The sequence below is a fragment of the Bos taurus genome, chromosome 25, assembly GCF_002263795.3.
Source record: "Bos taurus isolate L1 Dominette 01449 registration number 42190680 breed Hereford chromosome 25, ARS-UCD2.0, whole genome shotgun sequence".
Taxonomy (NCBI): domain Eukaryota; kingdom Metazoa; phylum Chordata; class Mammalia; order Artiodactyla; family Bovidae; genus Bos; species Bos taurus.
The window spans coordinates 13,111,256-13,138,100 of record NC_037352.1 but is presented as its reverse complement, the minus strand read 5'-3'; the positions used below and the strand labels follow the sequence as shown (position 1 = coordinate 13,138,100).

The 26,845-nt window shown below is 40.8% G+C and overlaps 1 protein-coding gene and 1 long non-coding RNA gene across 19 annotated transcripts in view; one reads left to right on the top strand and one right to left on the bottom strand.

The window, feature by feature from the left end:
* LOC104975849 (uncharacterized) overlaps positions 1-7,311 on the top strand; it is a 93,507-nt gene extending 86,196 nt beyond the window's left edge. Inside the window, exon 4 of the long non-coding RNA XR_009492837.1 lies at positions 4,511-7,311. This is a non-coding gene — a long non-coding RNA (uncharacterized lncRNA). The remainder of the gene's footprint in view (positions 1-4,510) is intronic.
* MRTFB (myocardin related transcription factor B) overlaps positions 1-26,845 on the bottom strand; it is a 315,742-nt gene that overhangs the window by 57,673 nt on the left and 231,224 nt on the right. For 2 of the 18 annotated variants that reach the window (XM_010819300.4, XM_005224730.5), the window contains exon 1: positions 13,346-13,707. The exons of the other annotated variants lie outside the window; for them this stretch is intronic. In XM_010819300.4, coding sequence (XP_010817602.1) covers positions 13,346-13,466 — 121 coding nt within the window. In that variant the 5' untranslated portion in view covers positions 13,467-13,707. Of the gene's footprint in view, positions 1-13,345; positions 13,708-26,845 lie in introns of those variants that run through there. 18 annotated transcript variants of the gene reach the window in all.

The following is a 26,845-nucleotide window of genomic DNA, read 5'->3' as shown; positions in this document are numbered from 1 at the left end:
TGGGTATTTTGTAGTCACAGAGTAAGCAGTCACATCTTGAATGCTTTCCTTCTAAGCCTGGGATTCAGGAATGTATCAATATATGTACCAATAATTTCTCTATTTAAAAACTCATGTTTTGTAAGAATATTTCTATTAAAATAAAAGTGAAACATGCACATAAAAAAGGGCATTAAAAAAAGTAAAAGATGTTTTCTCAGATCAGTCTCTGTAGGCAAAAGAAGCAAAAGCTTTTTCACAGCAAAGGAAATCATAAACAAAATGAAAACCCAGTCTATTGCACTGGCAGAAAGTATTTGCAAATGACACTACTGACAATACCCAAAATATACAAACAGATCATACTGTAGCTCAATATTAAAAAAAAAAAAAAATCAAACACCCCAATCAGAAAATGGGCAGAAGACCGAAACAGACATTTCTTCAAAGAAGATATACAGATGGCTAAGAGGTACATGAAAAAGAGGTTCAATATGCTAATTATTAGAGAAATGAAAATCAAAACCACGATGACCTCACACTGATCAGAATGGCCATCATCAAAAAGTTTACAAATAATAAATGTTGGAGAAGGTATAGAGAGAAGGCAGCCCTTGTACACTGTTTGTGAGAATGTAAATTGGTGCAGTTGCTATGGAAAACAGAATGGAGGTTCCTTAAAAAGCCAAAAACAGAGTTACTATATAATCCAGCAATCCCAGTCCTGCATATGTATCCAGAAAAAATGAAAACACTATTTCAAAAAGACCCATGGACCCCAGCTTACTATTTACAACAGCCAAGACATGGAAACAACCCAAGTGACAATCAAGATGACTGATTTAAGAAGATGTGGTATATATATAAGATTAACAGATACAAACTACTATAAGAAACACATAAGCAATAAAGATTTACTGTATAGCACAGGGAACTACATTCAATGTCTTGTAATAACTTTTAATGGAGAATAATCTAAAAATATGACTCATTTTGTGATACACCTGAAACTAACACAATATTGTAAGTCAACCATACTTCAATTAAAAAAAAAAGTGAAAGCTAGTCCATCCTACCAGAGACCTCCAGTCCTCCTCCAAAGAGGTAACCACTGTTAAATTTCTATGGTTCTAGAGAATGTTTTGTGAATATTCTGGCAATGTTAAATATAGACTATGCAAAGGAAATACATGGGATGGGATCATGCCATTCACACAGTTTGATATTTACTTAAAAAAAAAAAAAAAAAAAAAACCAACATGGAATCTAGGTCATTCTTCTTAATGGCTATAGCTAACATGTGGATGTATCAATCGTATACTCTTAAGTCCCAGATTTCCTGCTATTATTGTTATTAACAGTGCTGCAATGATTTTCTTCATTTTGTGGCATCCCATATGTTTGTGCTTGTGTATAAACACTTAAATACAAATACACACATCTGAAATTTTGATAGAGTCACTTTGCAATCTGAATGGTTACACCAATCTATTTCCCCATTTACAAGATAAAAGAGGACCTTTCTGTTCATCCCTTCCCCACAGTATACATCATCAGGCCGTAAGGTAATTTTTAAATTCAGAAACAAAGATCACTTACTCTTAGCCACAACTACCAACAATATCATGCCAAAGTAACAGTAACATTTGATATAACTAGTGACCAGTAAGGGAACAAGAGTGATCAAAAGCATCAGTGAGGCTGATGGGGCTGGTTTTTGACTGAATGCAGAGATATTTACAGTGGGTGTCAGAAGAACTGGTTAAGTTCTCGCTTGTAAACCATATATTGATTTATAAATTTGGTAGAATTTTTCTCATATTCCAGGATAGAAACCTAGTAAGCATAACGCTTCTCATTTTTTTTCCTTCAACTCCAACACAGCTGAGAGATGTAATGGAGAGATTTGATACATACTTAGAACAAAATCAACACTATGTGGTAAAGGACTGGATGTTGTGTTTGAAGGAGAAAAGATGAAGATGGTGCCTGGGATTCTGGCTTAAGAACCTGGGTAGACCATTAACTGAGATAAAGAACACACGGCGGCCATTTAGGGAGCTCAGTCTTGGATATGCCTGAATTAGAAGTGGAGATGGCAAAGTGACAATTGGTTCCACGGTTCCAGATTTCGAAGGTAGGTCTTGGCAGGAGACTAAAATTTGGAAGTTGTCACTTATGTAGTATTTGAAGCCTAGTTTGCCAAGGTTGAGAATAGAATATAGGAAGAGGAAGCAAGAAGCAAACCCAGGAGCAAGCTCCTTGGAAATGCAACTTAAAGCCCACTTTTATAGGTCAGATGGAGGTGAAAGTCCAAAAAAGGAAACAAGCGGAAGATGCCCAAGGAAGAGGAGGAGCCTGGAGAGTGTGTGTAAAAGTGTTTCCAGAAGGCACTCATGACCAACTGGGCCCAATGCTGCTGCTGCTGCTACATGGAGGAGCTGGTCTGTGGAGTGATAAATGGAAATGGGACTCAAAGAGGTTAGTTAGGCAGGAAGGAGGGGTGAGTGTGAGAATGACAGTAATGGAAGAAATGCTTTCAAGACGTTGAGCAGCAAGGTGGGAGGGAGGTGAAGGCTTGAGAGGTGTGTAACTTAAGCTTGGAACATACCTGAACAGGTTTATAAGTGATAAAGAGCAAGAGGGAAAGGGGGTGGGGTTGCGGAGGGAGAGAACGGAAATGAATGAATATGAATGAGAACAAGAGAGAGAGTAAGAGGCAGCAGGGTTCCTGAAGCGGGGTGGGATTCAGAGGAAAGAAGAACGTCACTTCCCCCGTGACAGGAGGGCACAGAGAATTGCTTGTCGCTGCAGGTGGGCTTACAGATTTGGGCTGGCATGTCCAGCAAAGTTTCAAATGATGGCTTTTAATTTCTCAGAGGAGGAGGAGGAAAGATCATCTGTTCAAAATGAGATGCATATGAAGGAAAAGTCAGTTTGAGGCCAGTGAAGAAGGTCTGAAATACTCATTGCAGACTGTGAAGAACAAGTTGGAAAAGAAAAACATGGTTATTTTTCCCTAAAATGCTCCAACTCATAATGTAACAGCTTAGGGGAGAGAAGTCAGTCCAGAAACAAGCAAGTCACTCAATGGCTCTGAACTATATCATTTTTTATCAGAGAAAAAGACCACAGATACAAAATTAGAACATTTGGCAGTTCTTTCTCAAGCTCATCACATAAAATTTTTAAGTTAAGAACAGTTGCAGCCCAGCAATTCCACTTCTAGGTGAACTGAAAACGGGTTCTCAAACACACACATACACACTCATGTTCATAGCAGCACTAGTCACAACAGCCAAAAGGTGAGCACAGTCCTGATGTCAACAGCACATGAACGGACCAGCAAATCTAGCCTGTCCATACAGTGGAATACTATTCAGCTGTAAAAGAAGGGAAGCACTGTACGTGTGACAACATGGATGAATTCGAAAAATATTTCACTAAGTAAAAGAAGCTAGATGGCAATAGGTTGAATATTATATGATTTCATGCTGCTGCTGCTGCTAAGTCACTTCAGTTGTGTCCAACTCTGTGTGACCCCAGAGACGGCAGCCCACCAGGCTCCCCCGTCCCTGGGATTCTCCAGGCAAGAACACTGGAGTGGGTTGCATTTCCTTCTCCAATGCAGGAAAGTGAAAAGTGAAGTCGTGTCCAACTCTTAGCGACTCCATGGACTACCAGGCTCCTCCGTCCATGGGATTTTCCAGGCAAGAGTACTCGAGTGGGGTGCTATCGCCTTCTCCATAGATGTGAAATATCCAGAACTGGTAAATACAAAGAGACAGCTACTCTGGTGACTGCCTGAAACTGGCGGGAAGTAACTGCTTCATGACCACAGGGTGTTCCCTTGGACTAATGAAAACATTTTGGAAGTAGATAGAGGTGTTGCACAACCCCGTGAATACGTTAAATGCCCCTGAAATCGTTCACTTTAAAATAGTTACTTTTATGTTAAGTGAATTTTATCTCAACAGAAAAAATGGAACAGTTGGCAGAACAACAGACCTTAAGAAACCAATTACTCGATAATCAAATTTCTTAATTCCCACCCATGGCTGGCTAGCCTCCCTCACCATCATAATTCCATTAACCATCAATGGTGACTTTGTCTTCTAATGATTTGATGACTACAATAACAACTATATATTACATTGCATTCCCTGCCACACCAAATTCTAGGTTTTGTTGTTCTGGGTGGGGCCTCTAACTCCCCTTCTAGACTTTGTCCTTATATTCTATAGCACCTTTTACAGTGCTCACCATATAGAAACTTTAATAAATAAATGTGTTTTACTTAATGTTGCATGATGTACTTACAGCATATAACTGAGTTACTATTTTTTATAGAAAGAGAATTCTAGCCAAATTTAAGAATAATACCAAGAGGATTTTGTATGTGGCAAGTGATTATCATGGGACAGAACTAACACTTGTCTTGCTTAGTTGTATGAATTTAAGGCTTCAGACATTTTGGAATTGATGTTGGTGACATCTAATTATATTTAAATCTAATTATATTGTTTTGAAGGTAAAAGACGACTGAAAAAGGGAAGGCTAAGGGCAAAGGAGTAAAGAAGAGCCTGGAAAACTGGTAGACAGTAATTTCACCTCCATTTACAATTAATGTGAAATTCAGCTTGTATTAGAGAAGTGTAAAAGTCAATCCTAAAGGAAACCAACTTTGAATATTCACTGGAAGGGCGGTACTGAAGCTGAAGCTCCAGTACTTTGGCCACCTGAAGCTCCAATACTTTGGCCACTGGAAGAGACCCTGATGCTGAGAAAGACTGAGGGCAAGAGGAGAAGGGCTGACAGAAGATGAGAGGGTTGGATGGCATCACGGACTCAAACTCGAGAGAAATAATGAAGGACAGGGAAGCCTGGCATGCTGCAGTTGTAAGAGTCAGACATGACTTAGCAGCCGAACAGTAACAACAAAAAGCACTTAAGTACTCTCATAGATGGTAAAAAGAAGCAACCGAAGATTACAGACCTTTTGTTGTATTTTCATGAGTCTAATTTGCCAGTTATAAAATAAAGTTATTCTTCAAGTTGTTTAAAATAAAGGAATACAAAAAGGCCAGAAATAAAATGGTGGTTTGTCTTGTAAGAGTCATGCTATCTGCACTGATTAAGCAAACTCCAACCACACCTCCTGTCTGAAGCAAAATCAGAGTGACAGTATACACATAAATCTAAACCTCTGATACTACCAAGTACAAACAGCATTTTAAGCAGGAATTTTTATATCATGATTATTTTCCACTTAGAAAAAGGAAAGACAACATTGTTAATTAAAAAAAAAACCATGCAAGTAAGTGTTTGAAAGGTAACCTTAGGATTTCTCTGGTGGTCCAGTGTTAAGAATCTGCCTGCCAATGAAGAGGACATGGGTTTGATCCCTGGTCCAGGAAGATCCCACATGCCTCAGAGCAGCTAAGCCCTGTGCCACAACTACTGGGCCTGTGCTCCAGAGGACGAGCCACGATATCGCACCAGTGTGCTGCGACTACTGAAGCCTGGCTGCCTGGAGCCCGTGCTCTGCAAGAAGAGAAGCCACTGCAGTAAGAAGCCTGCACGTCGCAACTAGAGAGGAGCGGCGCTCGAATGCAACTAAAGAAAGCCCACGCACAGCAATGAAGACCTAGTGCAGCCCAAACAAACAAATACATAAAAAAGAAAGTTAGCCTTAGACTGCCTCAGACAGAAATACAGCCTTTCATCCAAAAGTCTACTGCACCCTTACGAAGTCCACTGGGGCTGAGGGGTGTGGGAGAAGAGGCAGGTGGTACAAACTGTGGAATAGGTCACAGTCAAGAATGTAGCATTTACTCTCTATTAGAAATGAAAGAGCAAAAATGAAGTAAAAACTAAACATGCAAGCAGTCCAGGCTGATGCACTGTAGGTTTCCTGCATTAATCTGCAGCATGAGGTCAGGAAGACAATATTTTCAACACTCAGCCTTGGAAATTTACAGGCACTTTGATAACTCTGTGGTTGGCTGCTGCTTCTGTTTCCATGGAAACAGGCTGCTAAAAATGGGGCATGTTTCTTTAAACTGATCATACCTTCACACAAATTCCCCTCTCCTTTTTGTCAAAAGTTGGAATGAATTTAAAGTATGCTTCTCATGCTATGACAACGGGATGTCAAGGCAGGGAACCTGGTACAGAACGGCAGGGACAACATTAGCCTGTGGCAGACATACAGAAAGATATTATATGTACCTATGTGCATTTAAAGAAATCTCACTTGGTTAAAAAGTGGAAATAAAGGACACAGTGGGAAAATGGAAGTATACCACAAATAACAGGCACTTCTAAAGTAAAATCATCTGCTTAATTGGTTATCACCAGCACTGTAAAGAGGCTTAAAAAAACTTGATTTTCCAGACAATTTTTAACCTGTAGGACCATGCTCATTCTGCACCCATTATATGCCTAGATGATTCTTAACCCTCCATGGTTCCAAAAAAAATAATGTTTATTTTTCTTATTTGGGGTTAATCGAAGATTCTGTCTCCCTGCTACATTAGACTCTCAGTGTGCAGCTCTAGGTAGAGGTGCTGACAGCTGAGAGCTCTTTCCTAATCCCTCTAAAATGGGAAAATGTACGCTGTACAAAAGATTCTGCAATGTCTTAGTGTAAACTCCTTAGGCAGCCTCTCTGAATAAAAAGACAATTAACAACAAAACAGGAAAACAGTAGGATATTATTTACCTCCAGTTTTTCCCAGAATAGTAAGCACACGCTCCTCTCTTGATCCTGGCTCAATATCTTGGTTTTTATTCCCATTTTGTGGATTCAGGAATGGGACACACACAAACATCACACACAGCTGAACAAGGCTTGGACAATAGGGGTTTGAATTATACAGGTCCATTTATGTGTGATTTTTTTCCAATAAATATAGTACTTGTATTATAGTACTTTCATTTTACAGATCTTTAGTTAACTAAGTGGTGGAAGGGGGGTGTCTGTGTTCAATCAGAGATCACGATATGTGGAATCAAAAGAATCAGGGACTGAGTCCTGCCTCTGCCTAAACTGTTTCAGTTCCTGCTCTTGGTTGACTCATTTATCAACTCCATTGTTTCTGAGGCAGAGATAGCAGTACTCCCATTTTTGACTGCGTGCAGCGTGGGGGCTCGCCATTCCTGACTCGCATGCTGTTCAAGGGTATGCCTACCTGCCTACACAAACACACACATGCATGCCAATTTGCCCACAAAGGCAGGAGAGCAGAGAACTGTCACAAATTGCGTGTGGCCCTGATGTCACAGCAACTGCACGCGATGATGCAGGTCAAAGGATGAGCTGCAGCTGTTCAGGCCAATGGGGTGGGCTGGGGTGGGAGACGCCTTCTGGGAGAGAACAGCTGAGGAGGGACAAGTAAGACAGAGGCTGGGCTCCACTTGCTGAAGGGACCGGAGTGTGGGCGGAGATCAGCGGGACGGCTCTCTCTACGTGAGGAAAGATTCCTGTTAAGATTCTGTTTGAGGAAAGGGACTTGGACAAGGGTGGGGGCTGCGGTGAAACACAGCTATTGACAAACGAAGTATTTCTGAGGCAGGACTGACAGATTCAGCAACCAGATCTGGTGACAGGCTGTGAAGAGGAGGTCAAGGAAGGTGTCAGGGATCCCTCCTATTCAGGTTCCCGCCATAAGCCTATGGGTGGACAGAGGCGCTGCTAACCGAGACAGGAGACCCTGGAGGAAGTGAGCCTCAGGAATGGTGATGAGTGAAGGCCCAAAGCATGAGAGAGACGCCTGGCACTCGGAGTCTTCGATCCTCACTTGTTTGGACCTAAGCACACAGAGGTTTCCTCTATCTCTTTTACATGTGTGTGTGTGTGTGTCTCTGTGTGTATTTTAACTTCTATGTTATCACTCACTTTCCTGCCTTCCAGGCTCTGAGCTCCTTGAACGCCATAGCTTACAGAGGTTTATAACCTCTGGCATGATGCTATGAAGAAGCACTCAAATTTCTGCTAAAAAAATGATTTATGATTTTATGATTTCCAATAAAAAGTTAAATTATATAATTTCCTCTCACAGGTAGCATATACCCATTTTAAAAAGACACTGAATTACATCTGGGAAGAGGAATCTTTTACTTTTTCCCTCCATATCTGTATATTATTTGAATTTAAGAACCTATCTTACACTTCAAATTTAGTAAAAAAAAAAAAAAAATTAATTTAGTGATATCTCACTTGTACAACACTTTTAATTATGTAGAACACTGGCAGAAAATAAAAAAAGAAGAAACTCCCCAAGAAGCAAAAATAGATGTTGCAAAGTTTACGTGCTTTATTTCTAGAAGAAGGCTAGCTAGCATGCGCTATTTCACTTCCTATTTGTCTGCTTCTCCTAGTACGACAATAAATTTTAGCTGCATTAACAACAGAATCAGGATTCCACTATTACCTCTTATTTGTTGCTTACTTTTCAAGATTACAAGCAGCAAATCAAAAAGGCAGAATGCGGCAGATGACAAAGATCAAATAATAAAGATTCGATGAATCTAGCAATGATCCAGAGATCATTCTCTGTGTAGGCAAATGGTTTTATACACCTCACCAATGACTTAAGGCCCCAATGCCTTATGTTCTAGGGTAGCCATTAATTTATAACTGAATTTTAAATTATATCTGAAGGTAATAATTCAAACGATTACATTGTTTAAAAAGGCAGGGAGGGATATAATATCCTCCAAATACTTAATGCATAATGGTAATATATCCGTGAGAGGCAGGACACTGGAGGTGAGGCATAAGAATTATTCAAACAGTGACACTATCTCTAAGAAACAGTATGGTCTCACAGTGAAGACAGTACAGACACCTGTCACAGTAGCAAAAGGTGACATGCCATAAACAGATGCAGAGCCAGTCACTGGGAGGATATGACAGAGAAGAAATTAACTTTAGGTGACAGGTTCAGATGACTTTCTTTAGGAAATGGCACAGGGATTGGGTTTTAAGACACTGTGAACCTGCAAACCTGGGATGAGCAGTCTCCCAACAGAATCTCCAGCGGTGATGGAAATGGTTTATAAGCTGCATGGTTCTTAACCACAAGTGGCAACTGAGTAGTTGAAATGTGGATAATGATTTTACTTCATTTTTAATGATTTTAAATTTAAATGAGGCTAACGTGCAGTGCAGGTACAGTATGTGTAACTCCTGTCACTCAGAAGAGTTCTGGTGCTTTGATAAAGGTGTTTATTTAATGTTTTTCCCAGGCTCAACTACTCAGAACATCTCACATGTGCTTTTTTCCACACACAGACCTCCTATGGCCATGTCCCAGGGCACCATGTTAATCCACCTCTCTGTCTATGATGCAATCTTCCACAAACTCCACAAACTTTATCCTGACTGCTATTCCCAGTCTGTGACGGAACTGGGAATCTGGTTCCCTAAACCTATAATTCCTCCCCTCAACATCCACAGCTGAGCCACACAATGAAAGCAGTCCAGATCCCCGAATCACTTCTTAGAGGACCACTGACTAGGAGAGCTGCCTAACCCACCTGGGACTAGGTTTCAAGCAAAAAATGCACTTTCATTAGTTAAAACATTGAGTTTGGGGGCTGTCTGTCAGAGCATGTAGTTTAGCCAAAGTAACATACAAATCAGTTTTCTTTTTTTGGTTATTTTATTTTCACCATTAGAAAGCTCTGTATATTGAACATCAATTCTTCCTCTTTCAATTAATTTAATACCATTTTGTCTTTGATAAATATGGGATATCACTAACTAGCTGGTAGCACTGGCATAATGATTTACTATCTTGATAATGCTTCATATTAAGCCACTTATCTGAATTAAATCATCTCAATTTATTGGAATTTCCCTCAAGTTTTGTGATTATTAATTTGTAAGTTGTCAAGTCAGTGATTTGTAACATCCTTTAGTTGTTAGAACCAGAAATTAAATTAAATCTCATCTACATTGAGCACTATTAGAAAATGTTCTGAACTTTTCATGGATAAATCAAAAGTTGATATTCCTTACTGCTGCTTTGAGAAAAGAAACTAGTCTAAGGAAAATGTCCTATTTTGAATCTGATAAGAATTTATGACATTTATTGCTATTTCTCATCTAAAGTAGAAAACAATTACATTCTCCAACTATACCCATAGGTAGGTATTTATCAAAAAACCTTATGTAAGCATTAATAAAACTGTGAGGAGATGTGCTTTATAATCCAAACAATTTTCTAATATGTGGTGACAACTATTCACAGGCAGTTGACACTTGGAACATTTTTCTCATAAAGTTTCAACAGGTATTACTAAATTTTCTTGTTAATGTGTCACATAAACTTTGAAACCCATGATTACCTGCTTTCCCCCTTATAATAATTTCAGCTAACTAGCACTGTCAACAACAATAGGAATTCTAATATGTTCCCAAATAAGTAAGAGCTAGAGCAACTGCTTGAGAAGCAGAGCAGACTGCCCACCCCTTGCAGCAGACACCGTCACCCAGCTGTGGCTAGATGATTAGAACTGAATGAATCAAAATCTATCCTTCCTTCATTACCTGAAAACATTTGATTCAGGCATTTAAAAAAATCACAGAAGTTGTTCTTTCAAACAAATGCAAAACCTAACTTTGCCAAAAATGAACATGAACACCAAATACGGTTCATGTGAAAGATAATAAATATTTCAAATTAGTATCCCTCAACATGAGGCATAAACCATAGACGTGACTGATGGTCCGAAATTTGTCTTTTGACAAGAGGGCATTGGACCTAATTAGCCTCCAGGGCATTTTAGTGTTTGAACACTGCTGCCACATCGGTCAACTTTCACGGATTCATAAAACTGATGCATGACCCGGGACCTAGAAGCAGACGGAACTCAGCAGCGGCCTGTTGCCCGAGTCTGACAAGCTGACTGGTGGTGCTCATCTGCAGACAGTGACTGTGACACATTGAATTCCAGGGGTTCAAACCTGCATAGGAATCTAGCCATTTTCACAAAGCCAGGTAAACAGAAGCTTTCTGCATAATTCCTCCTAGTTTTTTCTGTTCTACTTAAAATTCAGGTCTAATCCTCTTTCGGTATCACTACCTTTGAGGTAACAGATCACCTTTGATATCTAATTTTTTTTGTTTGGTTGTTATTTTTGCCCTCCGCCCCATCTCTAGCAAAAAATTAGCAGAAGTACAGTCTGTTAAGATAGAAAGCAAAGCATAGTCAGTGCAGCTGTGGTGAGACAGATTCATTTTATCATCCAATCATTTCTGTGGAGCGTTTAAAAACATGAAAGTTCTCTTCCCGTATACCTCTCTAAACCGATGAATTTACATGAAAGTAATAGACTGGTGTGCTGCAGTCCATGGGGTCACAAAGAGTTGGGTGTGATTGGGCGACTGAACAACAATAGATATAAACACTTCTCTACTTTGTCAATATATACAGGATTTTAAAAATTAAATTTTAAGTAGAAGGGAAAGGCAACAAAGGGTGAAAAAATAAGAGGGATGGTTACGCTGGCATTAAACTAGGCATCTCATAAAAACACTGCCAAGTAGGTACTGTTTATCTTCACTGTGCAAAGGTGGACACTGAGGCTCAGAGCAGTGAGCTTGTCCAGGGTCACAGAGCTAGAAAATGGGATTTGCTCCCGAGTAGACCTCACTTTAGGGTCTGTGCTCTCGCTCTGTGACATTATACTGTGGTACATGTATAAATTTGTATAAATTCAAAGCATGGTCACAGTGGTTAGGGAAAGAATTGGTACATCTCAAGGCAATTTTGTTGTTCCTGTTGATAATTCTCCTACGCTGTTTATTTTTAATTCTTTCTCTCTCTGCTCCTTATCATACTGCTATTGTGACATCTTTTTATTTCTCCAATTCCATTTTCCTCTACTTTCCCAGTTTTTAGCATAAAAACAGTTAAAAATGTATGGTGCTAATAGGAGCTTAACACTAGAACCTGACTTATACGATACATAATTAATCCCTTTTTTAAGTTAATGATTTTAAAAATGTAGGTTCCCCTCAGTGAGACACTAGAACGTGTCCTAAAAACTTCACTGGTATCGATTTTATGAGAAATCTACAAGACGATTTCCAGCCAGGAGCAGAGGCAACCCCATTGTCTGGCTCCTGGCAACAGCTATTTATACTTCATTGTGTGTCGTCTGTTTCCATCTAGATGGTTTTTTTTTTTCCTACCAGTACCCAAAAGTTCAACTCCAATAAGAAACAACCAGTTTCTTCTTATCTTTTAAATACGCAACAATCTATCATCATATTCTCATAGTTCTAAATGTATGAAAAAAAGAAAGGCGGAATATCATTTTGAAAGAAGCTCAAACTGCAGCTGGGGAAGATAACTACATTTACTGTTTGGGTCTCCAGAAGACGAGGAAGAGCCAGTGGAGAGGTGAGAGGGTGGCTGGTGGCAGGAGCTGAAGGCAGATAAAATGAAGAGAGGTTATTGTGGGGGTTTTTTCCTCCTGAAGAATACTAGAAACAAATTTCAAATTAAACAACAATTGGTGGGGGGGGGTGATTTTCAAATCTCAAATTCAGGAAAAACTTATTCTCAGAAGATTCTGAATCTCTTACTCCATGGCCCTCGGTCTCCAGCTGCCAAGAGTAAAGCACACTGGGCACTGGCCTCGCCACACTGGTGTGCCAGGACACAGGACAGCAGTGCCCAGGCCTTTGGACATTTTCTTAAGCAGGGAGGTACCTGTGCAGTGGCCGCTAACAATAACTGACAGCATTCATAAGCGTATTCTATGCTTTGCTAAAAAAACCACAAGACTACGCACTGTGCTTTAAAAAAAAAAAAAAGATGCAATGTGCATTATAACCAGATAAACTAATCATTTAAAGATATAACTACGAAAGAGTTAGCTACATTTCTGGTTTTAAACAATAAAAGTCATACACATGTTAATTGGAAAAAAAACCAAAACCATTTTCCTGGAATTATGTGTTTTGTCAACCTAAAAGGAGCAGGGTTCTGAGTAAGACCGAAAAGGAAATGGCCTCTCCTAAAGTGGGGGTGAGGAGCACAGAAAAATGGGAGAACATGAGAAAATAGACAAAATGAACCTGGAAGCATCTTACTGAAATGAGGACTGGCTTCTTAAGTCACCTTACTGTATTACTGCCAAATCCCTAGAGTTCCACCAGTTAATGAATCTTCAGAAAGAGCTACCGAGAACAGCATTACGCTTTCATTTCAAAGAACTTAGAGTGTATAAGGTACATGAGTGGACGGAGGGCAGACACACGGCGTGGGAAGGAGACACACACGCTCAGCCTGGTTCACGGGAGGGTAAATGTGACCGTTTTGCCCCTCTGCCCACAGACAGACTGACCTTCCTTGAGACTTTTCTGGTGGCTCCCTTCAAGGCATTCCTTTTCTTTGAGTGGCTCAAAATCGCCAGCAGTTAAAATCTCCGGGAAGCCCTGTTGCTGCTTCTTGGAGCTATCGATCATGGTGAGAGGCTCTTGGAGACAGGCAGCATCCAGCAGAGGAAAAGCTCAATCTGCCGACCAGCAGAGGCCGGCACTGGGAATCCTCTGGCCCCTGCCGGGTGCCGGCCGCCGGCCACCTCCTCACAATACCCCGATCCCTGGGCAGTTATATCTTTAAGCAGCTGAAGGCAGCCGTTACCCTTTCGTTCCCAGCTTGACCTGCAAATCCACTCCTGCTGCTGGAAGCCCGAAACTCTCTCCCACGTTGGGAGGCAGAGCCACGGAGGCACGATGCTGAAATCCCACCCCTTTTCCCAGCCAGCCCCCTTTCCCTTGCCATTCCAGCCTCCCCCGCACCCGGGACTTCAATCTGCAGTTTGATGGTCCGCATCATCTGACAAACACTGACTCAAGCAGTTAAAAATAAATCCCCTAGTTGTTAAAAGAGAAGACTTTGCTGATACCTAAGAAGACAAATTGCTGCCTGTGGTCTCTCTCCGGCTCTCTATAAACACAGCCGCAGGCTATGGAAATACTTTCTATCAGCCAGCCAAGCACATCCATTACTCATTAAGTTCTCCAGCTAAACAAACGGTGGTCTAGGGCATCCGAAGGAAGAGGGTCTTATCACAGCAGACGCGACACAGTGAATACACATGCTTCTAGCATATCTGGATAAAAACAGAGGCATGTCACCACCAACTGCTCTCGTGGGGTGCTTTTTCCGCGTCCGGCTCTCCCGGCACAGCCACTGCCAGTGCTCCCTGTCGCAGGGAAATGCCCGTAACTGCAGCTTTCTGCTTTCGCCAGTGCAGACCCAGGCGGCAGTTTTCCTTTGTGCCACTAGTCGGCTGAGAGAGTTAACATCGCCATGATTGTGGGAAGGAAAAATCTCCTCCCCTGTATTGAAGGCAGACACAGAGAGCTTCTAGTTCATAACATATTCCACCAGCAACCAGCCACGTTTAATTTCACACTAGCTATCAACAATGGGTACCTCTCCCCCGGGTCACTGGCTTCCACTAAGGCACAGGGATGCTGCCTGAAGGAAATCTGCAGGGAAGGCAACTCCAGGCAAAGTAAAAACGCCTGCTTTTACACACACCAAACACCTATCTATCCAGAGCTGGAGCCAAAAGAATCTCATTTTCACGGTTTGAAGTCAGCTCCTATGAAAAGAGCTCCCATAAAACCCATTAGAAATTTTAAGAGCAGGAGACTGGTCCTCTTCCATGAGCAATCTGTTTTTGTTTTGTTTACTTTTTAAGTAGTCAACATCTAACAGTGCCTGGAATAGAAGGAGGGAGTTCTCAACAAATACTTGTTGCGTGACTGAGTGAATGAATGAAGGCAGAAAATCATATTCAGAGCTCTTCTGGTGAAACTCAGAGTTCTGAAGAAGTCCTAGATCAATGACCAAGAGTCACTAATTTCTAGATGAACAACTACATGCTCTTTAAAGGAAGCACATCTTCTCTTTAAAAGAAACCACACACATACACTTTGTGCATATGACATGACCCCTTTCTGGCAAGAAGAAAGGCTTACATTTTTACAGCCTGGAAAAATGAATATTCTCTTCCTCATTTAACAGAGATGGGGGACTGGATCAAGATTCTTTCCTTTGTCCCTGGTTTCAGGGCTCGCGTGCCCTAAATCCATGCTGTTCTACAAAGATGGGTATCTACCCTTCTTCAGCGTCTCTCGAGAATGGGATTACACAACATGTGGCATGCTTCTTGTCAACTGAAATTCCTTCGGAGGCAATTTAAGCCCAGCGTTGGTAGTCTAAACCCATGCAGGAACACACAGCGACGAACTTAACACAATTCTCAAACATGCCCTCAAATGCTCTGCTACTACTTCTAATGCTAAGGCCTCCATTCTTCTAAATTAACTGTTTAATGGAGTTACGCCTTTAAATGGAGAAGGAAATGGCAACCCACTCCAGTATCCTTGCCTGGAAAATGCCATGGACAGAGAAGCCTGGTAGGCTACAGTCCATGGGGTCGCAAAGTCGGACACGACTGAGTGACTTCACTTCACACCTTTAAAGGAGTAAGAAAAAAACAACAACAACACGTTTTTGGCAGACATTCTTTGGGCCAGTTCAAAGAAAGTTTTGCAAAGATTATCTCATTTAACCCCCAATAGTCCTTTGCAATCACTATGATTATTTGTACATTCTAGACATTTTATAGACCAAGACCAAAGTCTTGTAAGCTTGTAAGCAGCCAATCTGAAATTCAACCAACACTGGCACTACAGTGCCTGCTGTCTTCTAAAACATGCTCTGTTTCTAGGCTTTAGTTTGATCTTGGGACAGGTTTAACAGCAGAGACCATTACTGGTTATTGCCTTTGAGTAATTCTACTCCTGGTGAGGGAGAATGAAGGCAACATAATCATACTAGAGTGTTTTGATGAATCAATTTAACTTCTCTTGAAATACTAACAGCAGCCAACTTTGCTGAGTGCTTACAATGAGCCACAGTCTCAGTGCTTGTCATATATTATCACATTCATTCTGTTGACATACCTGTGATTTCAATGTTGGTATCCTAGTTTACAGGCTTTCCAGGTGGCTCAGTGATAAAAAAAAAAACCTATCTGCCAATGCAGGGGACACATATACGAGCCCTGGGTCAGGAAGATCCCTTGGAGAAGGAAATGGCAACCCACTCCAGTATTCTTGCCTGGAGAATCCCATGGGCAGAGGAGCCTGGTGGGCTACAGTCCATGGGGTTGCAAACAGTCAGACACAAACTGAACGTGCATGCATATATATCGATCCTAATTTACAGGTGTGAAAACTGAGGCCTAGAAAAATCAAATATTTTGTCAGAGTCACGTATCTTGTAAATGATGGCCACGGTTCCAAATAGGCAGCTTTGCAGGTTCACATTCTTAACTGCACTCCAAAGGAACAACAAAAACAATAAAGCCCAACACTCTCTTTTGCAGGGATGCTACTTTTAAAATTGTACTCAACTGTTTTTTTGGCACCAGGTTTAGAAGCCTGAGTATATTCAAAGCTCCATCAGCCATTTAAAAATTCTTTATTGGCCATGTTTGTGTGTGTATTTAGTATGTTAAAACAGAAAACAGTCTTAGGGATCATCTGCAAACTTATTATTTTTTATCTGATAAATATAAAAGATCTCAAAATAAGGAAATATTTTCTGGCTGTAGATTTGTATTAAAAGTCTGCCTCTGTAGTTTTGAAAGGGAATAATAATTTCTCTAGTAGTGAATAGGCCTGAAAGGACATTTATTTTGCTATTTTAAAAAAATCTGAAATAATTTCAAATTCAAAGAGCCCTATTTCCATGAACCATCTGCGAGGAGGCTCTGACACAATAGCTCTTTACCCTACGTGCTCTGGTCTGTAATTCCTACAAACAAGGCTAATTCTCCAAAGGAACCACAATATGACCATCAATATCAGGAAATTAATGCCGACATATCACTGCCACCTACAGACTCCATTCACATTCTGCCAGTTGTCAGGACATCCTTTATAGTAGAAGGACCCAAGCCAGGATCACATATGGCACAGAGTCTGAGTCTCTTTAGTTTTCTTCCATCTTGAACAGTTCTTCCATCTTTCTCAATGTTTCTTTCTTGACTTTTGAAGATTACAGGGTGGTTACTTGGTAGAGTTACTCTCAGTTCTTTTGATGTGTCTTCAAGATTAGATACAAGTCATAACAGGAGTATTTTTGGCAGGAATACCATAGAAGCAGTGTGTTCTTTCCATCCCACTAGGTGGTAGGGGACAAATTCAGTTTCTCTGATAGCTGATGGTGTTTATCTTGATTGATTTGTTAAAGTGGCAACGGCCAGCTTTCTTCACTGAAAAATTAATTTTTCTCTTGGTAATTAATGATTTCATGGGGCTGAGTTATTTATTACTAGCATGACTGACAAATGATGGTTTTGAAAATTCTATCATTCCTTCTACATTTATTAGTGGTGCATCCTATTGTAAGAAAAAATTCTCTTTATTCAGTTTATGTTATCTATTTATAACAGTAAGGACTCAGCTATTCAAATTTTATTCAATGGGTTATAAAATGTTCCAATCATTCCTTATTTTGATGCTCAAATAATTTCAGATTTGGCCCATGGGAATCCCCTTGAGCTGGCTTCAGTTTCTTACTGTTCTGATTTCATCGTTCTTTGAACACTTTCTTACTTTTTGGTATTAAGATGTTCCAAGCTCACCTTTTACTTTTCCTGCTCTGTTGAGAAACTAAGGTGTGAATTCTGGGTGTGCTCAATGCTATTTGGGTGTCATTATTCCCAGGCCTTTTCTGAGTCAGACGTAGGATTTATGTCTGAGTTTATGTGTATCTGTGTGTGTAAGCATAAATGTATTTATGTGTCTCACTATTAACAGATGTAAATATAGACCTATATTTAAGTATGCACATCTATTTATTTATTTATATATATTGAAAACCATGAGTTCACCCCAATGCCTCCACTTCCAATCCAACCCCACTGGGTCAACTCAGTTTCCTTCTTTTCTATATTTGTAGGGTCCTCCTCCTATAGTGAGGATCTTGTCCCATGGGTCTCTGCCACCCCACTCATGGATACCCCATTCACCCCATTCACGGCTGTGGCCAAACCCCAGGGAGGTATGTCTCCCCGCCCACAGGCTCTGAAGCCCTGCACTGGACTTCTGCCCCCACTCCCACAGGGCAGCTGCCTTGCTCAGCCCCACTTAATGTCTTTCCGATCAAATCAGGGCTGGTGAGAGGAAGGAGACTTGCTTTCCTGCCCGGTAAGAAGGGATCACAGTTGTCACGTGGACTGCTTTCCAATACATCTGCCCTGTTCTTTACTAAATGTGCTATATCATCAGCATGTGGCACTTGGCTCTATTGTCACAAGTGGCTTTTAACTTCAAATGATAAGTGACTTAATTCACTTTGGCTATGATAAATCTGCTTCCACAGTGTTTGTGTCTATACTCAAAAGAGTTGTTTTAGTATGAAAGAGAATACCATAAATCAAGTCAATTTTCCCACTACCCCAAGCATAGATATTTAATAAGCGTGAGAAAAGCTGTATGGCTTGAGACTAGGAACAATCCAAGAAAGGCTTCCGGGAATCAGAACAGAAACAAACGTGGCTCAAGGGACCTACACAAAAACTTGGCAGAGTCAACATACGCTTATAAAACTGCTGACGAAAAAGACCATCAGTGTGATGATGCTATGCTTCAATAAGGAAAAACCTGAGGGTGTTAATGTTCCCCCAACGTAAAACACATTCAAAAGTAATGAGTAAAGTAATTAGCAGCAGAACGCAAGGAGACCGCTAAAGACTGCGTGTACTTCTGCAGCATTCTGGGCCCCGGGATTGAGGAGGATGCTCGTCTTCTTGTCTTCCACCTCCTGGTTCTTTGGAACAGGTACGCAGGGGGCCATTCACTGAATCACATGTGGGCACTGTGGGGCTTCTTTTGCACAGTCCGAGCACAGTATCATGACATTTGTAGAGACACAGTCAGTCAGGTTGGAACCATTTAGGGAGGAAAAGTTTCAGTCCAGATGACACCTATGTTTTTTTCCCTCAAGATACCATATTTTCAGTGAGATGCATATACAATCCTTAATTTTCTCCTTTTTAACATTATAAATACCACAATAAAATATCACATTTTAGATGATTATTAAATGGTAAATCCCAATGATTTCATAATTATTAAGCCCAAGTAGATAATCCTGATAACTTAAAATATTTTTTGTAAACAAGGATAGTTAAGAGTGCTGCCTGTGAAATCAGGCAACATATCTTAAAAGTTGTTCATTTTTACCACTGTTTAAATCCATGGACACTGTATCCATTGCATATACAAAGAGATTATAGAAATGACTGTTCACAAGGATACGTTTTTCTGACATTTCCAAGATAATAAGATTTTGAAAGAATATCAGTGATTTGAAGAACTAAGTATGGTAGCATAACTCAACACTGCAAAAGGGCCAAAAAGTGAAGTCACTAAGTCGTGTCTGACTCTTTGCGACCCCTTAGACCGTAGCCTACCAGGCTCCTCTGTCCATGGGATTTTCCAGGCAATAGTACTGGAGTGGGTTGCCATTTCCTTCTCTAGGGGATCTTCCCAACCCAGGGCTCAAACCCGGGTCTCCCGTATTACAGACAGACGCTTTACCGTCTGAGCCACCAGGGGCCAAACAGCCTAATAATCACTGGGTTTGTAATCTGTGCCTATCATACTCTTCCATCCTAGAAAGCAGCCAGGACTGGCACGAACGGCACTTCCCTCCTGTGTTTGTTTTATCCTCTCTGAAGATGTGGCCAGGTTTGTCACGACTGGAACTGTACCAGTAACACTTTGCTGACTAACATCTGCTTAAGCTGAGGGGAGATAACCTTCTGTGGGGCAGGGCAACTGGGGGTTTCCTCGCTCTTTCCAGGTGAGTCCTCACGGGACAGTGGCACCACCCAATGGCAGTATTCTGACTGCATCTCAGAGACTGGGGCCCTTTGCCTCCTCCTGCCCAAATCCTTCATCAGGATAATCAAGAGAGGACAGGATATACTTTATCAGATTTAAGAAAGTCATCCAAATCCTTTCTCTACTTCTAAGTCTGAGAGTTACTTTATAAACATACAGATAGACAACTGGCTGAAGATTCACAACCAAGAGTGTTCTTAGGTTGTATTTCTTCAAAGCAGACCTCCTTACACTGAGTTATGGAATGTAAGGGAGAATGAGATGACGACAGCTTTGAGGGTTTAGCAGAGATGGAAGGGGGAGTGAGAAGAGGATCAGGCCCTGTGAAGGCCAGATGGTCACGACCTGTGTGGGGCCGAGGTCCGCGCCTGCGACAAAGAGACTGATGAGCACAGTGTTTCTCGATCTTTTCCACATTTTAGCTCCTGACCCTTTTAAATATAAGTTTTCCTAATCACTTTTCCTTGAAACTTTAACACCACAGATTCACTGTATACATTTATATGCTCTATGTATATCTGTACATTAGTGAAAATTGCTTAGTCATGTCCAACTCTTTGTGACGCCATGGCCTACCCAGTCTATGGAATTCTCCAGGCGAGAATACTGGAGTGTGAAGTTTTTCCCTTCTCCAGGGGATCTTCCGAACACAGGGGCTTAACCCAAGTCTTCCACATTGCAGGCAGATTCTTTAGCAGCGGAGCCAAAAGAATATTGGAGTGGGTAGCCTATCCCTTTTCTAACGGATCTTCCCAACCCAGGAATCAAACTGGGGTCTCCTGCATTGCAGGTGGATTCTTTTCCAACTGAGCTATCAGGGAAGCCCCTGTACATTATATATTATCTGTACATTATATATTAAAAAATACTTTTTTTTGGCCCATCTTCCAAGAGCCATTTTTCACTTCTGTTGAGAATGCTTAATGTATGAGAAAAAAAGCCAGTTTCTCCTTTTTGTTGAGGGAAAAAAACAAGTAATAAGAATAACAATAAGAATGAACTGTGTGCAGGAAACCCTCAATGAGAGAATAACAAATGTTCACCATCTGTGACAATGGTTTTTAGATCACAAGTAAATTTAGCAGGACTTTGAGGGTCTTTATGACCCTCAGCAGCTCTGAGGGAAACGCATATTGATATTTGGTTTATTAAAAAAAAGTGCAGTTTAGCTATGAAATGATGTGTTTTCAAGTTGCTCTGCTGGTGAACACATATCCTTAATCCTGGTTTCCTCACTCCAACATTTTTACCAAAAGTGAAACCTTGTGGGTTTTTTCTTTTTACTAAATTTACGTGTAATTTTTCAGAGGCATATATTAAGAAAAATTGGTAATTTGATTTCAGGAGGAGGATAAGATCACATATGGATTTTATGAAGGTTAGAGGCAGGATGGTTTTGGGGAAGGAACACGACTTCAGAGTTAAACAAAATTCGGCTGTTGAAATCTGCGAGATCTTAGAAAAGTGGTAACATCATTGTGCTGGGGCTGCCTCATCTATAGAAGTGCATTAACGATGATAACAGCAGTAGCTGTTTTCTGTGATTATAAAAATCAGGGGAAAATGCATATAAAATTCCTAGGACAGGCACGATAGGCACTTGCCAAACGGTGGAGTCTTTTGGGGCTCACTTTTGGAATGATCTCCTTTGTCTGCTTCCCCCATGGCTCCTTGTCTGCTAAGTGTAGGGTTTCTCCAGCAAAAACACACACATACCCACACACACCCCCCAGCAAACCACCCTGCCCCCTCCAACACACACCCCAGCAACCACCACACCACATTCTGTTTTCCAACCCCACCCTCTGAGGCTGCAGCAGGATGCAGATAAAGTTCATCATTTTTTGGTTTGGCACTTAATACCTTCTGGTGTCCTTCCACTATTTGAGATTTCATGTATTAGATTAAATTTGAAAGGTTTTTATACATGCAGCGAACACTGCTGATATTTTTCCACTTAACTGGAATAATGAAATCGAAAACCCACTCCAGGTGTCTAATCTCAGCCAAGTCGTGAGCCACCGGCTCTGAGAAGTGAGTAGAACAAACCCTGGGACATAGTTTTAGGAATCCAAGTTGTCTTCTTGGATGAGTCCTTTGTGGAAAATGTAAAAATTTCGTGTTTTCATTTTGTTAACCCTGAGAAAAGAATCAAGTGTTGCCATGTAAGAATGAAAAGTAAAGAGAGCTGGACCTTGCGGTGATGACACGATCAGGCCTAGAGAAGGCAGAATGCTGGCAGCCTGCAGTGGTCTGACAGAGGCGCGGGGGGAGAAGTGGGCTGCTGTGCAAGCAGGCAGCGCAGGCTCCCAGCTCCTGCCAGGGTGCTGGGGCACCGCGGCCTCATGTCCAGCAGCAGTCACATTTATGCAAAAATGCACGTGTCACAGTAAATTAATACCGATTTGAATTTCATTAGCTTTGCAGATTTCTGTAAATAACATACAGAAGTGTTCTTGTTTTGTAGCTGTGCAAGTGCTACTAAGCACAAGGAGTTTTAAACTTCTTTTACAGTTGTACCTAATTCTGAAACACTACACTAGTAAAAATTAAGTCATCTACTAACTGTTCTTAAAGGGTCAGTACATTTCTTAAGTTTGTGAACCGCTGCTTCACCATGTAACTCAAATGGGGAGAAGGGGCCCACGTTCTCTGTGGCTTGGCTTCCACAGCATTATCCTGAGGTGAGAAGGAAGCATTTGTCTTTGTTTATCTAATTTGAATGGGGATCCTATTTTGCCATCTTGGGAGTCATGATAAAAAGCGGTAATGACACCAAGAAGGGCTTGAGAAATTAAGGAAGCAGGAGGACTCTCCAAATTTAATATAAAACCATGCCATGCCCTCACGCCTGCTCCAAGATGTTCCCTTTATCTCTTATTGACTCTGAATTGTCTGCACCACTGTTCCAGAGCGTCTCCATTTTCCTCAAGGCCACACTACCTAACTACCCTTACACCTTTGTCAGCAAGTAACTTGGGCTACTAGATTTATGAATATTACGGGCTTCAGACATATGCTGCGCTTCACCTTACCACTCCCATCCCACCTCCTGTCTTTGAGGAAAAAGCAATCTTTTTTTCTAGCAGAGGAGAAACCAGACACTTTATTTAGGATTTCATTTCTCTCCCACCTACTTACAAAACTGTGATCAGTGAATGGAACTTCTCCTTGACGATCTGTTGTGCCCACTGAGACTTCACTGGCATCACCCATCAATGCTAAACACCCACCACTGCATGAGGAACACATATACCCTATCTCGGATTTAGGCAATTCTTGCTTTCTGAATAGCAGATCCTAAATGAGTTTTCCCTCGGCAGCTAAAACACCCTTGATGTTAAGATTATATGCTATACTCAGGATGAAATCATCTCTAATTTTATAAGATAGGCTTTTCTGGAAAAACAAAGATTTTTTTTTTTTTTTTAAAGACAAGCAATGGGCTTAGCCTAGACCTCACATAATCTAGCTCCAAACAATGCACTTAAAAACCAATGCTTGCTGTCTCACTCATCTGCACAGTCCCAGTGCCTGGCTCACTGACTGCTCCATCGATGCTGCTTGGATAAATAAAACAATGTCACTCAACTGACCCACATTCATCCAGGCCTCTCCCTACCAACCTAATTCAGCCTCCACTTCTTAGCTTGGCATTCAAAGCCATCACCACTTCGTTTCTCACTTTCCTAAGTAGCATTATTAACCCTGAACACGCTCCTGTGCTTCAGCTGAATCAAACTGCTTATACCCCGACAGGCTCTGAGACTTCCTTGTCTTTGCTCAAGCTTTTCCATCTGAAATTCTGACATCTGCCCATGGAGACTGTACCCGAGCAGGAACTAACTCCAGTATTAATCTCTTTCAGAAGCTTTTCAGGATGTCTCTCAACACCACCAAAGAGTCATATCTGAAGACTCATGATACCTATCATGGGAGGACTCCGCCTTCGTGAATAAAAAAGATGATGATGTTGGTCACCTTGTTTGTATATCATTTATTGTGCACTGAAGCACTGCATTTCCACATGGTGCTAAGCATTTCACATACCCCCACTCAGTGTACTCTTTCCAATAACTCTGGCTACTGCTGCTGCTACTGCTGCTAAGTTGCTTCAGTTGTATCCAACTCTGTGTGACCCCATAGATGGCAGCCCACCAGGCTCCCCCGTCCCTGGGATTCTCCAGGCAAGAACACTGGAGTGGGTTGCCATTTCCTTCTCCAATGCATGAAAGTGAAAAGTGAAAGGGAAGTCACTCAGTCGTGTCCGACTCTTAGCGACCCCATGGGCTGCAGCCCACCAGGCTCCTCTGTCCATGGGATTTTCCAGGCAAGTGTACTGGAGTGGGGTGCCATTGCCTTCTCTGCTGGCTACTACTGTCTTTTTTATACTGAAGCATGGAGAGGTGAAGTAACTTGTCCAGCTACAAAGCTTGTAAGGAGTAGAGGAGAGATCTGTAACCTAGGCAGTACATATGCAGACTACTAGCTTTTCTCAGTGAGGTCTGCAAGAGAATTAAGCCCTAATGCACAAAGGCATCCACTGTATGAAACTAACTTCTCTCCTGTTGTCTAAAACGGTATGAGCTATGTCATCCTTGGGAGAACTGAGTAAAGACTCACTCTAATCACATCTGTAGGGATTAATTTTCTCACATAAACTTGGCTGAAAACAAATTTTTTTAAGCCAAAAATTTAATTAGAAAAGTAAAAACTGTTCCACAGGTCTTAATCCTTGACAATCAAGTGTATTCATGAACAGCAAGTATCTCCATGTAAACAGTTCTCGTTGGAAGAGCCGGAGGGAACTCCTCTGGGGCAGCAGGTGCTCCGCCGGGCTTTCTCTCAGCACGTCTGGATGCTCTTCCCATTCTTGATACCCCTTGCCCCATTTTAGTAAACTTTCCCGTCTTTAAAAGCTGCAACTGGATCTCACTCACCTTTTTGTCCCTATGAGATCTATCCCAATGTTTAAACCACGTCATATGGTCACATTTCTTTCTAACTCTTACACTCAGTAGTCCAGGCTAGTTGACAAGCATCTTCCTTACAGGAAACTAACAACGGAAACTACCTGTTCTGTCTTGGTTGTGTCTGACAGGAATTTAAAAATCAAGATTACCGAGGTATAAAGACAGTCAGATACGTCCAATGAAAGTGTGTGATTTGATGAGTTTTATACAGGTGAAGCCGCGGTCCCACTTGAGGTACGGAACACTGTCATCATTTCCAAAATTTCTTCTTGCGCCTCTGCAGTACATCCTTCTGCTTCAGGAATCACTGATCTGCTCTCTATCACTATGGGATAGTTCGTATTTCCAGAATTGCAAGAAAATGAAATCTTATACCATGTGGTCTCCTGTGTTTGAGTTCTTACACTAAGCATAACAATTCTGAGAGTCATCCACGGTGCTGCATACATCAGCAGTTGGTTCCTTTCTATTACCGAGCAATAATTTACTGTATGGATAGACTGCATTTTGTTTATCCATTCATCTGTCAGTGGACATTTGGGTAGTCTTCAGCTTTGAGATACTATGAATAATTCTGTCATGAACATTTTTTTTAATAAACCTTTGTGTAGGTAATTATTCTCCTTTCATTTGAATAAAGGCTTGGTCATATAGTAGGTGTATGCTTAGCTTTCAAAACTATGGTTTCTTCAACAGAACTTTATTCATAGCTTTATCTGTAATAGTTATAAATTGCAAATAACCATCAATACATAGGTAAATGAATAAGTAAATTTTGGTGTATCCATACAATGGAATACTAACCATCAATAAAAAAGAATAACAACAATATGGATAAATCTCAAAATTACTAGGCTGAAGCAAAGAAGACAAACAAAAAAAGAACACATGTATACATGATTCCATTTACAAAAAAAATTCTAGAAAATGCAAACTAATCTATAGAGGCAAAAAAGCAGATCAGTGGTTGCCTGAAGACTGGTGGAAAGAAGAAAGATTACAAAGTGGCATGAGGAAGTTTTTAAGGGTGATGAAAATGCTGTCCTGATTACAGTGAAATGAAAATTTCTCAAGTTGAATACTTTAAATCTGTGCAATTTATTGTATTTAGTTAGATTTCAATAAATTTGTTGTTGTTATTTTATAAAGGCAATGGCACTTGTGAAAACAGACGAATTCCTTTATGTAACACAACAACTCTGAAACAGTCTCTCTACTATTTGCAAAATTTTAATGCAATAGAAGATTATTTACCTGGGTGTCTGAACTCTGAAAACAACTGAACAGCAGAATTATCCTAGAGAATCTTAAAACAAAAAACCAACAAACCAATGAAATAAATAAGTCTCATGTATAATAACTGCATGATACCTCACACATGTGGTACTGGTGTGACCTGGTGCACTGTGATGCGCCCACAGGATTTTGGTGGACTGAGGTGTGTTACAGATGAAGATGGTGAAGTGGGAATGATCCTGAACATAGAAAATATAAAACTCAAGTAAAAAATGTTTTATGTGACAAAGGATATCTTTTACTGCTAAAAGCCATGATCAACAATGAGACGATAATCACTGTGACTGTGTATAATACAAAACAAACATAACTACTGTTATAAAACAAAAAGGACAGGAGATGCAATGTGACACAGACAAAACATGCAAATAACAGGAGACTTTAATCTCCCAACCTCAGGAAAAGACAGATTAGGCAGACAAAAAATAAGTAAGGGTATATAAGGCCAAACAGCATCATCAGTAAGATCTCACTGCTATATAGTCAACTTCACACCCAATGACAGTGAATACACCGTCACAGAACACATGGACTGTTCAAAAGACAATCACATATTAGGTCACAAAAACACTTGAGTGAATTCCCTAACATGAAAAATACTATAAACAACATTCTGATGTCAGTGTAATAATGCTAAAA